The 12825-nt window shown below is 39.8% G+C and overlaps 1 protein-coding gene across 1 annotated transcript; it reads left to right on the top strand.

The window, feature by feature from the left end:
- The first annotated feature begins 550 nt into the window (after positions 1-550).
- On the top strand, positions 551-6193 carry mogs (mannosyl-oligosaccharide glucosidase). Its single transcript, XM_056250502.1, has 5 exons — positions 551-613; positions 1013-1417; positions 1547-1770; positions 3523-3716; positions 4138-6193. Exons 2-5 carry the CDS (start codon positions 1066-1068, stop codon positions 5900-5902), a joined length of 2535 nt encoding a protein of 844 aa, XP_056106477.1. The 5' UTR covers positions 551-613; positions 1013-1065; the 3' UTR covers positions 5903-6193.
- Positions 6194-12825: the final 6632 nt, after the last annotated feature.

Genomic DNA, 12825 nt, shown 5'->3' on the forward strand with positions numbered 1-12825 from the left:
CCTCCTCTCAGGGAACCGAGGTTACGTTAGTAACCGAGTCGTTATCAGATCATAAGTTCATGTTTCCAGACTTTGCACACATAATTACTAGTTGTAGGGGTCGGGGAGAGCGGGGCACAACCTAACACTTTTTTTTTTACTTTCTCAGTTTGTGTAAATTCTCAATTCAGTTTGGGTTCATTATTTTTTATATCAAAAAGTTACCTTACCAGTGCAGGAAAATTCTGCACATGATATACTGATTCACGCCCTGGGGAGCTAGAGAGCTGATTGAGACTCACTTAATATTATGAATGTCATTGAGGTCCAAACAACATTGGTCTCCCTTGACTTTATGGACAAAAACATCGAGACATTTTTCAGAATATTTTGTGCTCTAAAAAGAAAGAAAGCCACATCATGATTTGAACGAAATGATGGTGACGACTAACGCGTGATGAGTAAATTACGACAGAATTTTCAGTGTTGTCTTTAGCCAGCAATAGTAAATCACTGGGGGACTTTTATTTTGAACATGCATCTATGATTGTTGTCAGCTTCGCAAAGAAAGGCGGAAGTGACCGTGCTGCTGATTACAATGTTCAGTAGAGTAGGCTACTGACACGTACATAAGGTAACGTCATTATTAGTATAATTTGTGTTTGCCTTGTTGCTATAATACTTTTTTTTCATTGCTTCGTCCACTTTTAGTGCAGAGAGAATGATCATTGCAGACGCGTTAAATAGACACTGACGAGCTGAATCTCATTCATTCATTCATTCATTCATTCATTCATCAGTTCATTCGTTCGTTCGTTCGTTCATTCATTTCCTCATTCCTTTTTTTCAGTTAGCCAATTCAATGAGCTGAATCTTGTCATAGACAGGTCTAACATTATAACCATATTTTAGGGGCATGTATTCCCGTAAATGCATTGCTGTCTGATATAGTTTGAGCTTATGCTGCAATCACTGTTTCAACAGTCTATAACTTACATATAGTCAAAACCTCTTGACTTTTGGTGATTTTCAGGTGCATTTGAATGATAGTCATCCTCGGACCGGCTTGGTCAGGTCAAAAGAAAGATGGGTCGGCGGAGGAAGAGGGTTGCAAGTGGTGATGGTGTGTTACCTAGCCCAAGAAAGGAGGAAAAAGCACCTGCTCCACCACGCAAGGAGAAAAAAAAGAAAACGGACATTGGGAAGGTGTTTATCAATATATCCATCGGTTTGTGTATCTTCAGTCTCATCTGGTTCTTCTATGCCCTTTATATGCGCTCATCCTTGGCCAGGAGGGTCATGACATTGCACCCTTCTCCACGGGTCTTAGATGCTAATAGTTCAAGTCCTGCTGTGTCTCCCGAAAGATATTGGGGCACCTACCGCCCCCAGGTGTACTTTGGGATGAAAACAAGAAGTCCCAGATCTGTTGTGACAGGTGGGGTGCTTTAAATTCACACTTTGTCTTTATGCACCATTTACTTTCTGTCTATATTTTTCTGTCTAAATTTGTCTTTGTGATGTTGTGAGATTATTACAACCCTGCCTTTTCTATTGATTTATTTAGGCTTAATGTGGATGCGTCAGTTCACTGATATGGATGGAAATCTTAGGCACACTTGTGAGCAAGGCGACCATTTGCAGGGCTACGGATGGATAATGCATGATGGAGTATCTTTTGGAGTCCAGGAGATCCATGACCGTGATTTTACACTGACCACAGAGTTTGTGAAGCGTATGGGTGGAGATCATGGTGGAGACTGGACTTGGAGGATTACTGCAAAACAACATGTACGTAATAAACCGTAATGCTCTTACAGTTTATGTGTTTGAAAGCCAGCATTATCTGATTTATTATTATACAATTGTTAAATATAAGGATATTTTATTGTAATATAATGGGAGTAATGTACAATAAAAATATTAATTGTGTTCAGTGGTCATAGTCTGGGGAGTTTTGATCATTAAAATGTACTTTTTTCCACACTTTGTGGGAAAATGCGCTTCTTGGTTTCATGAAGAACACTTTTATTTAGTATAATCATAATAATATTGCTTAATTTCAAATACATCTTTGAAATTATTAATAAATGATATATACATATAAAAAAATTACATCAATATACATTAAAGGGTTAGTTCAACCAAAAATGAAAATTACCCCATGATTTACTCACCCTCAAGTCATCCTAGGTATATATGACATTCTTCTTTCAGAAGAATACAATCGGAGTTATATTAAAAAATGTCCTCGCTCTTCCAAGCTTTATAATGGCAGTGAATGGCAGTTTAGGTTTTGAAGTCCATCAAAGTGCATTATGTCCATTATAAAAGTAATCCACACAGCTCTGCGGGGGTTAATAAAGGCCTTCTGAAGTGAATCGATGTGTTCGTGTAAGAAAAATATCCATATTTAAAACGTTATCGACTAAAATAACTAGCTTCCGGCAGATGGCCGTACACATCGATTTACGGTGGAAGAGTAACCCCTGCCCCGATGCACAATGTCTTGACGAATGCGGAAAACACCAGTCACGAATTTGAAGTCTAAAACGACAATTTTTAAAGAGAAATGTCGGAGGAGCTTGAGTTTGTTGCCCAGCCCTGTTTGTTTGAACCGCATGAGACGTCTAAACTTAAGATACTCCTACATTCTACATCATACATACATCACTGGTTACTCTTGTGGCTTACGACTTGCATAGTATGCGTACGGCCGTCTGCCGAAGCTAGTTATTTTAGTCGGTAAAGTTTTAAATATGGATATTTTTCTTACACAAACACATCGATTCACTTCAGAAGGCCTTTATTAACCCCCACAGATCCGTGTGGATTACTTTTATGATGGATGGATGCACTTTGATGGTCTTCAAAACATAAACTGCCATTATAAAGCTTGGAAGAGCCAGGACATTTTTTTAATATAACTCAAATTGTATTCGTCTGAAAGAAGAATTCCATATACAGTAAATCATGGGGTAATTTTCATTTTTGGGTGAACAGGTCACAATTCTCACTGTCATGGAAAACCTGGTAATATCAAGATAAATATTAAATAGTGGCTTTCAAGGAAAATTTTGATTTAAAATATCTTAATTATTCCCCAAAAAAAGGTAATGGAACTTACTAAATGTTTAACCTCTGAAATATTTTATTGGCAAGAAATTGCTCCTTATGAGGGTAGTCTCTATAAAATATTTTTCCAGTAATTAGAAATGATTGGACATTTCTGAAAATGTATTAAGTAAAAAGTTGTGGGGACCTTGATCTTTTTCAGTTTTCTTTTAAATGTCTGACCCTTGTACAGGTTTAGGTATTTGAAACCGTCACCGATTGAAGACCAAACTATCTTTTTCTTACCAATATAAAACAAATATACAATCTGCATGATTTTCAGAAGGTCGTGTGTCAACTCTGCATAACATCAGTTTTCTTTTAATATGATATGAAGTTAAAGTGGTTAATTATTTTTTATAATTTTTTTAATTATATTACACTATCGAAATTCATAACATCAAATCTGTCTTTGTTTCTGATTGGCAGAGCATTGCTTCCTCATCTCCTGTGATCTCGCTGATGTTCTACGCTGCCACGGATATTCAAGGTTCATTGCAGGCTCATGTAGAGGAGAAAAATCGCTTGAGCTCTGTGACAGGAACTTCTGAGGAGCTTGGCAACTTCAAGATCACTTTTGGCAAACCCACTGCAGGGGAAGGTGCTGGTGGCAAATATGCCAGGTATTTTACCTTTATTATAAACTAGAAGCTTATGTAATAAATAAGTAATAATTGGGAACAATAGAAATAGGGAGGAATGTAGGTTTTCAGTAATAATTATTCAGAATAAAAAAAACAAATTAAATATTAAATTAAAACAATGTGTATTATATTAGAAAGTTAATAATATTTACTGATAAATTACAGCTTTTTTTTATTTTTATTTTTTTTACAAAGCTGTAGAAAACATTTTTAGTTTTGAAATTTAGTGCACTTCAACAAATAGGAAATCTCCAATTGCTTCTCAAACACAAAATATTATTAGTAGCATATGATGCTCAGATGAACAGAGCGGAGGGGTGTGAAGAAAATGAAAGACATTTTAGGTTTGGTGATGTTATTTCAACAAGTTACTGTATTGTTTTACTCTTTTTCTTTTCAGATATAATTTCCTGCAAACTAGGAGCCCTGGCCTTGATAAGCTGACAGATATAGTGAAAAACAGCCTAAGTCACAAATTTGTTTTCAGTCCCCCCAAAGGTGAAAAAATATCTTATTTTGCCGTGGATTCTTACAAAGTCACTAACCACCAGAATCAACAGAAAGATCCCAAGATGGAGAGTGATTTTGTGGTGCATCAGGTGACCGTTCAAACCCCTTTCCAGATTGAAGTTTTGTTTGAATCCGGAAGCTTCCGTGACCGACCCAATCAACTTGTGGGCTCTGTGCTTACGGAAGAGCTGGAGAAGCGTAAGGTGGCTTTTGATGAGAAGTTTGAGGGTACATTTGGCCTTCAAGCAAAAGGATTCACATCGTCGCAGATCGAATTTGCCAAGGCAGCTTTAAGCAACATGCTTGGGGGCTTGGGATATTTCTTTGGACAGTCTGTTGTACAGTCGGTTTATAATGAGCACCCTGTGCTTTACCCTGAGGGGCCGCTGTTTACGGCAGTACCATCACGATCTTTCTTTCCAAGGGGCTTTCTTTGGGACGAAGGATTTCATCAACTTCTCCTCAACAAATGGGACAGTCAGTTAACTCAGGGGGTCATTGCGCACTGGCTCGATCTCATCAACGTAGAGGGCTGGATACCACGTGAACAAATCTTGGATGATGAAGCACGCAGCAAAGTACCGTCTGAGTTTATAGTGCAGCACAACGAAAACGCAAACCCTCCCACGCTCTTCCTGGCCCTACAGGAGTTGCTGGAGAAGCGGGATGCTCAACCAGAGTCATTGTCCTCTCAGACCATGCTTCCTTTCTTGAGAAGGTTGTACCCCAGACTGCAGATTTGGTTTGAGTGGTTTAACACTACACAAGCCGGACCCATTGCCAACTCCTACCGTTGGCGAGGCAGGGACAAAGACACCAACCTTTTCTTAAACCCCAAGACCCTGACCTCTGGCCTGGACGACTACCCACGGGCTTCCCACCCATCTGCTGATGAGAGGCATGTAGACTTGTATTGCTGGATGACCCTTGCCTCTGGCATCATGGCGAATGTGGCACGAATACTCGGGGAACCCCACCAGTTGTATGAAAACACCCATCGCACCCTCAACAATAACGATCTGTTAAACGAACTGCACTGGTCCGAGAATCTGCACACCTTCAGTGATTATGGCAATCACACCCAGGCGGTCTCACTTCAGCAGGAGAAGGTGTTTGTGCCCCCCGGACAACCACGGCACCAGTTCCCAGTCTCACGGTTGGTTCGCTCCGTTCGCAGAGCCCCTAAGCTGCAGTACGTGAATGCATTAGGCTACGTTAGCCTTTTTCCGTTCTTGCTTCATATTTTGACACCAGACTCGCCAAAAATGGAGCATATTTTGAGAGACATTCGAGACCCTGAACGCCTTTGGACGCCCTATGGCCTGCGCTCACTCTCACGCGCAGATCCCCTCTACATGAAGAGGAACACGGAACACGACGCCCCCTACTGGCGAGGACCGATCTGGATCAACATCAACTACCTGGCTGTTAGAGCACTGCATCACTATGGCAGCGTAGAAGGGCCATACAAAGAGAAGGCAGCTACCCTCTACCAAGAGCTCAGGACTAACCTTATCAATAATGTTTACAAGCAGTATCTGGAAACAGGATACATCTGGGAGCAGTACAGTGATAGCACTGGAAGAGGGCAGGGTAGCCACCCCTTTACTGGCTGGTCGGCTCTGACTGTACTGATAATGGCTGAAGAGTATTGAAAATCAGTAGCAAGCCAGAATCGGAATGATAAATCATGATGTTCAATCGGTGCCATATGTTTGCTACTACTGTGTATTTCATTTTTACGTAATTTAGATAATTGGTGGATTTTTTTTATTTTTATTTGCTCATTTAATATAATAATTGAGAGCCCTGTTTAAATATTTCAATTTTACGTCTGGTTTAATGTGATTATATCCTCAGGTTTAAAGAGCCGTAAGACAGTGCACTTTTTTTGGTCCATTGCTGTTTGGCTTCATTTGAAAGAATAAATTGAAATCTTCTTATAACATCTTTCTTCAGTTTAATTGAATCTCTCATACTTAAATATTCAAATGATATCTTTTTATGGATGGTGTTTATTTAAAAGTGTGATTTTCACTGATTTGCCCGGATTTGCTTCCTTGTACTTTATGTAATTAATGTGTTGGAGTATTAATTGAACTGGCCATGCCTCACAGAAAGTTGAATTGCAATAACAGGAATATACTGATTTGCAATCTATACAATCGTTTCAAAAATCTAACCTTTCATTGAAGAAAAATATCTCTGAAGTATAGTCCCATTAATTTTTACCTTTTTTAGCACACCAGGGTGACTAGGAATATGAAATTGTCTAGCTATGACTTCTTGTTTCACATGAGTTTAAATATGAGGAAACACAAAGGCCAAATTCTCTTAAAGGAACACGCCAACTTTTTGGGACTTTAGCTTATTCACCGTATCCCCCAGAGTTAGATAAGTCCATAGTCCATACATACCATTTTCATCTGTGTGCGTGCTGTAACTCTATCTGACGCACCCACCGCTAGCCTAGCTTAGCACAAAGACTGGAAGTAAATGGCTCCAGCTAGCATACTAATCCCAATAAGTGACAAAATAACGCAAACATTTTCCTATTTACATGTTGTGATTTGTATAGTCACAAAGTGTACAAATAACAAGATCATAGAGACAGCCATCTTTTAACCGTATAAATATTGGGAACTATATTCTCAGTAGGCGAAACATTGCTACTTGGGCGGAGTGATTACCGCAGCACCCGAGACGCACCGTGGTGAGGAGCAGAAAGTTTGTTCAGAGTTGAAGTGATAAGAGTCAGCAACTAGATAGTAATTTTGCATAGTTTACAATCATGGGGGTTCGCTGTATTGTAAAGAGCTGCGACAATACAGGTACTGTCTCAGTTTTCATTGAATCATAGAGATTAGTGAACATAAAGTAAGTGTGTGTGCAGAAATCCAGTCAGAATTCCGTGCCAAATGAAGATGAGTGTTTACACCTTTACATAGAGGGAGGTTCACTGAATTGCTTCATGTACACTGTAAAAACAGATTGTATTGACTTTTAGCTTCAGAGTATAGGCCTATTAATGGTGCCATAGGCTATAGCGTTTTAAGGCTAGTTGATAGATCACTCGTTTTCCGGACAGTTTTATGTTGCCACTGGAAATTTCACATTCATTGATCCTGTACTTTAATTTTTTTTAAGGCTTATGTTGTATACGCCCTGTACAAATTCTAATTCTGAAGATTTGTCTCTAATGTAATGTCATAAATAAGTGTAATATACATCAGGTTCTTATTGATGAACACTGTTTTTTTTAATCTTGAGTACAGAGGAAGTTTAAACACACAAAGCTGTCACATATTAATTATGTAGCATGATTTAAAACAGTTGTTATTAATTCATGGTAGTATTTGAACCAGAACAGGCTTCCTGCTTTCATTCAACTGAGCTGCAGTACCTGTAGGTATCAACATAATTTATACAAATATATATATATATATATATATATATATATATATATATATTAGTATATTCAATTGCTGTTACTTATTTGAGGAGTCTACCTTATAATATATTATTGTCATTTATTATCTAGGTTTACAATGAAGCAATACTGTATCAGGGCCTCCAAGAGGAAAGGTAGGAGAGCTTGTAGATGGATCGTTTAAGTGTATTGTTAATGATAAAAGTTTAAAAGTGTTGACATCCCTCTGTTTACACAGTCTCGGTTGCGTCAACAGTGTTTGGGAGACTTGTGCCTGTTGATGAGTCATGCTGTATTTGGTGATTTTTTACTTCACCAACTTTTCAGAACCATGTGGCAACGTCAGCAATCTGACGAATGATCAGAGAGGAAATAAACACACATCTTCCTCTATATTCGCGTTCCCCTTGGGCATCATAGCATGTGTGTCCTCATAGCTATTGCCATTTGAAATGCATCTCCTAGTTTTTGGTTGTTCAGTGTGACTAAAACATTCAATGCGCAATCCCCCTCCCTCTCCTCAGACCCACGGTACAATGGGATAATAGCCAAAACAACATTAGCGAGATCTAACGCACAGGCATAAATAGATGAGTCAGAGTTCCTCCATTTGCGCATTGATGAGACCCTGAGATGAGCCTCTATTTGCATCCATTGGTTAGAGTAGTTGGGGCATATTTACGTGAGTCACACTTTCTTTTGCCCCGTAATGGGACAATTAGTGCATTAAATTCTCAAAGCTTCCTGTTTTATGAAGCGTGAAGGTTTCATTTGCTGATTATATCAACTGACGGATAAGAACGGAGCTGTTCATCCACACCTCGTTCAGTCAAGCTCAAAAGAATCAATATTACAGTGTGGAGAGTGTAATAATGGCACATGACTGCTAGGGGGAGCCATTTAGTCATGCTCTGTGCGTCAAAAGAATTTATTTTGTGACGCCAGGTCTGACAGTTCTGCCTTTAAACAAGCTATCAACCCTTTAGATTTATACTGTCTTTCAATCCTTCCACTACCATTAGCCTAACAGATTGTGACATTGTCTTCTCAGGCCTTCAGCTGAGTGTGTCTCACAGTGCCAGTGGGTAAAGTCTTGTGTTTGTTATCCCTGATAGCGTTCTTTCCATCTGTCATAAGCACTTGTTACCTCAGTGAGTTGGGTTGGTGATGTAATCGCTGATACAGTGACGTTCAATGGCGAACATCTCCCACCACCACAGGCTGATATGCATCCCATGGGAGCTTGAGTTGCTGATCAACAAGCGCACGTAAAGCGTTTACCCTTTAGCAATGCAACCATCAAATCCAATCCGCCATCGTCTTCCCCCCTCTCTGTACAGATTCTTTCTTTCCTACTTCCTCCCCCTCCTGTAGCCTTTGGAGCTTGCTCATAATCGACAGTGTAACCTCCAGACACCACTCTCGCGCACTCGATTCTAGGGCCGGGGCCCCGGTGCCACTCACCCCAAAACCCAACCTCCCTCAGCCAGCGCTGGTCTGTGTGGAGATTATGTAAGCCCGCCTCTATAAATAGTGGCACCCGGGATCTTTTGTCTTTACCTGCTCGCTCTTAGCCCAACAGTTTTATTTCTGGAGAGCTTGTGGAAGCAGTGCCATGCAGTGCGCCTGTTACCATAGTTACTTATGTTAGCGAGGAAAGGGAGAGAGAGAGACACCACATTCTTATTTTGTTTCCTCATAGCAGCAGCAGTGCAATCGGTTTGAATAGACTCATCCCTTTTCAGTCTGTAGTTGTCCCTCAGAAAAGGTGCTGAATTCTTTTATAGGCTTTTATTGAATCACCTTGATGGGGGTCAGTCGTTATGAAGCCTGCCTGTTGAAGAAATACGCTGTGCTAACTGCTCGAATTACATACTAGGGAGAGAACTGCCATGCGAGTACATTAGGAGTTTGTTGATTTCTCCAAATGGTTTAGGTTGCAGCTTGGGAGTTGAGGAAAAAGTAATGGGCCTCATCCCCAAAACAAGCAAGAGTGCTAAAACATTGAGCACCCTGCTGCGTAACATGAAGTGAGCCCTGTCGCTGTGGTGCTACGCTAATTTATCCTCATTTATTGTGATTAGATAACTCTAGGTAGCTGGAGGAGAGCCAGATTGGCCTGCTGGTGTGCTTCTGGAGCTGCGGCTCAGAGTAGAGAAGAGGTTGCTGCGAATGTGGGGGAGTCAGTCAGAGCGGGCGGGGAACTGCTGGAACCCTCCGCAGTCACGATCAGGAAGAAAGCCGAAGCTCCGGCCCCTCCCAGCCTGAAAGGCGAGGATGGATGTCCGGGGACAAGGGTGGGCGAGCACAAGGGTGTATTTCTGGAACTGCAAGGGAAACCTGCAGCTCGCTGAGTGGGGTTTTGGTTGTGCAATCGGGCTTCCCTAACCCCACTCCCACACTCCGTAGACGGAGGAGAGCGATAAGTCGCTGTTTGAAAAGAGCCATGCTTTCTGAAAGGGGTTCAAGCACTAAAGCGTAGTCATGCATGGGATTGCGAGTGAAAAGGGAAAAAGAAATCAAAATAATTTGGCAGAGTGATGCAAGCTTGCATTGAGTCGTGTTTCCGGTCGTGGAATCTCTGATGTTGGCGCTCCCAATCCCTTTTTTCGGTTTCTCATTGTTGCTATGGTTTGAGGAAGATGAGCCTTCATCCGGTGCCGTTGGGGGTTTGTAATATGGGACATATACTGCAGAAATGTGATGTGGAGGGCGTATGATTCCTCTGCCTCTTGAAACCCTACCAGACGTTCTTGAAAGTACTCCAAAGCCTCTCTTTTCAATACATACTTCATGCATGGCAAGCCCATAAGCTAGATCCTTTTACAATTGGTAAATCAGTTATCTTATCATAATATTTTAGATGAATCCTTCTTGTTTCTTTTTATAGATGCAATACACTTTCTTTTTGCAGTGCTGCTTCTTCCCTCAGCTCAATCATTGCCTTGGGAATTTGTCAAATTATGTGTGGATACGATTATACCATTTGTTAATGGTGTTGTTGAGCGTTCTACAAAAATGCTGCTATGAACAGATGGATCACAAGCAGAAAAGAAAATGAGTGAAGACTTAGTAGAGATGCAGCATTCATTTTATGTTCACATGCTTTGCACTGTCAGGAGCTTGTTTTGACCAACCAATATGATCTATAGACATCATATATTTTGCAATTCGATTGTTTAAAGCTCTCAGATCAATTAATGAATGGACTCGAGATATCTGTAGATATTGCAGTGCCAGCTCAGATCATCCGATCTGAAAATACCGACACATCGATGGTCTCATTACACTTTTACCTTCATTGCATTTCTTTGGTGTAATAATCTTGGTAAGTGCAGGAATTACATAAATCCATTACTGAGCTCCGTGGCATTTTGCAGAGGCGAGAGGTGAGCGCTACTCGGCAGTTATCACAACAGCGTCTCAGTGTTATGAACTCTTTAAGAGAAGAGCTTTTTAATAGGTTTGGGTCAACTGGGAGAGACCACTGGAGAGGGGGATATTAGGGCCTCGAATAGGGGAAAGTAGCGTGATGCGAACGGTTACCTCCAGAAAATGTCAAACTCGTTGTTAAGTACGATTTTGTATCATCATAATAAGAGGGATATTTCGTGCACCGCCAAACCCAGTTCCATTATGCATGCGGACGCTTCTTTGTCATCGTGCATATGTATTTATGGAAACCTATTGTACTCCTAAATGGGTTACATCTACATGGCCAATCTATTTACTCAGGCCTGTTCCAAAATAAATGAAAAATACTGCAACTGCCAATAATGCACATGCTGATAAATACAAAAAAATAAGCCATACAAAATTTCATAAATAGATTTGGTTGAGCTAAGGATACTTGAGTAGGCTTGTGCTAAATGAGTGCCTCGCTTTTTGCAGCCCACTGCTCAATATATTCTTCCTCATATCTTTTTTTCTTTCATTGGTGCTCCTGTGGCCTGTGCGAAGTAATAGTGTACAAGTGTGGCAATCACAGCTGGATAGGGCAAACTAGAGTTCTCTGGTGATTTTGAAGGCACCTGAACCTCGCATAAAGTTTCCGCCTACCTGCTACAGGACAAGTGGACATCACCCGTACCCCTTCTGTGGTTCCTTCACAGGGGTTTTGCAAACCATGCCATGAAATACTGCTTGAGCTGGTAGCTGTGTTTTGGAACATGATAGCTGGTTATTAGCGGCTTCAAGTTGGTAGATCATCTTGAACCAGCAGTGCAAGCTGTTTTTTGAACATAGTGGCTGGTCAACCAACTTCCACATTCAATAACACAGCTTTTAGGTTAAACTGGATTTTTGCAACAGGGAATTGTTGTAGAGAATAAAGCCACCATTGTAGGAGTTCCCTGCATGTGCAACTGTAATCTAGGTAAAAAAGAATTTGGCTAAGAAGCATCAAAACATAAATTGGATTTTTAATTGTATTATTCTAAAATCTAGGCTACATTTTCGTTTAAATGCCTTCTTAGAAAAACTATATTTTTCATTAACTTTCAATATTGCTTTAATTTCTTGCACGAAGAGGCAAAATTCTAGAAATTAGCCTGATTCAACACACACAAAAAAAAACGTTTTAATAAATCTAAGAATGCAAGCAGAGAACACTTTCCTTGCACCCTTTAAATTTACAATTTAAATTAATGCTTTTCTTTAAATATTGTTTAAAATGTAATTTATTTCTGTGATGCAAAGCTGAATTTTCATCAGCTATTACTCTTCAGTGTCACATGCTCCTTCAGAAATCATTCTAATATGCTGATTTATTATCAGTGTTGGAAACATGGAAACAGTTGCTGCTTAATATTTTTTTATAACCTATGATACTTTTTTCGGGAATCTTTGATGAATAAAAACAAAAGTTTAAAAAAGTACAGCATTTATTTAAAATAGAAATATTTTGTAACAATATTCATATACTATATATAAATGCTTTTGAATATACCCGTTCAAAAGTTTGGGGTCAGTCATTTTTTTCTTTCTTTTTTTGAAAGAACAAGGATGTGTTAAATTGAGAAAAAGTGATAAAGATTGATATTGTTTTAAAACTTTTTATTCATCAATGAATCCTGAAAAAAGGATCACAGGTTCCATATACAGTACACACACACACATATACTGTATATATATATATATATATATATA

Source organism: Rhinichthys klamathensis, unplaced genomic scaffold (genome assembly GCF_029890125.1).
Source record: "Rhinichthys klamathensis goyatoka isolate OS25496 unplaced genomic scaffold, OSU_Roscu_1.1 h1tg000069l_1, whole genome shotgun sequence".
In the NCBI taxonomy this organism is placed as follows: domain Eukaryota; kingdom Metazoa; phylum Chordata; class Actinopteri; order Cypriniformes; family Leuciscidae; genus Rhinichthys; species Rhinichthys klamathensis.

What these genes read in the sequence shown, in the direction of transcription:
- mogs (XM_056250502.1), top strand. Translation starts at nt 1,066, where the DNA reads ATGGGTCGGCGGAGGAAGAGGGTTGCAAGTGGTGATGGTGTGTTACCT. An exon ending in TCCCAGATCTGTTGTGACAG is followed by an intron (nt 1,418 to 1,546) that starts GTGGGGTGCTTT and finishes TGATTTATTTAG; the next exon opens with GCTTAATGTGGATGCGTCAG. An exon ending in GCTGGTGGCAAATATGCCAG is followed by an intron (nt 3,717 to 4,137) that starts GTATTTTACCTT and finishes TTTTCTTTTCAG; the next exon opens with ATATAATTTCCTGCAAACTA.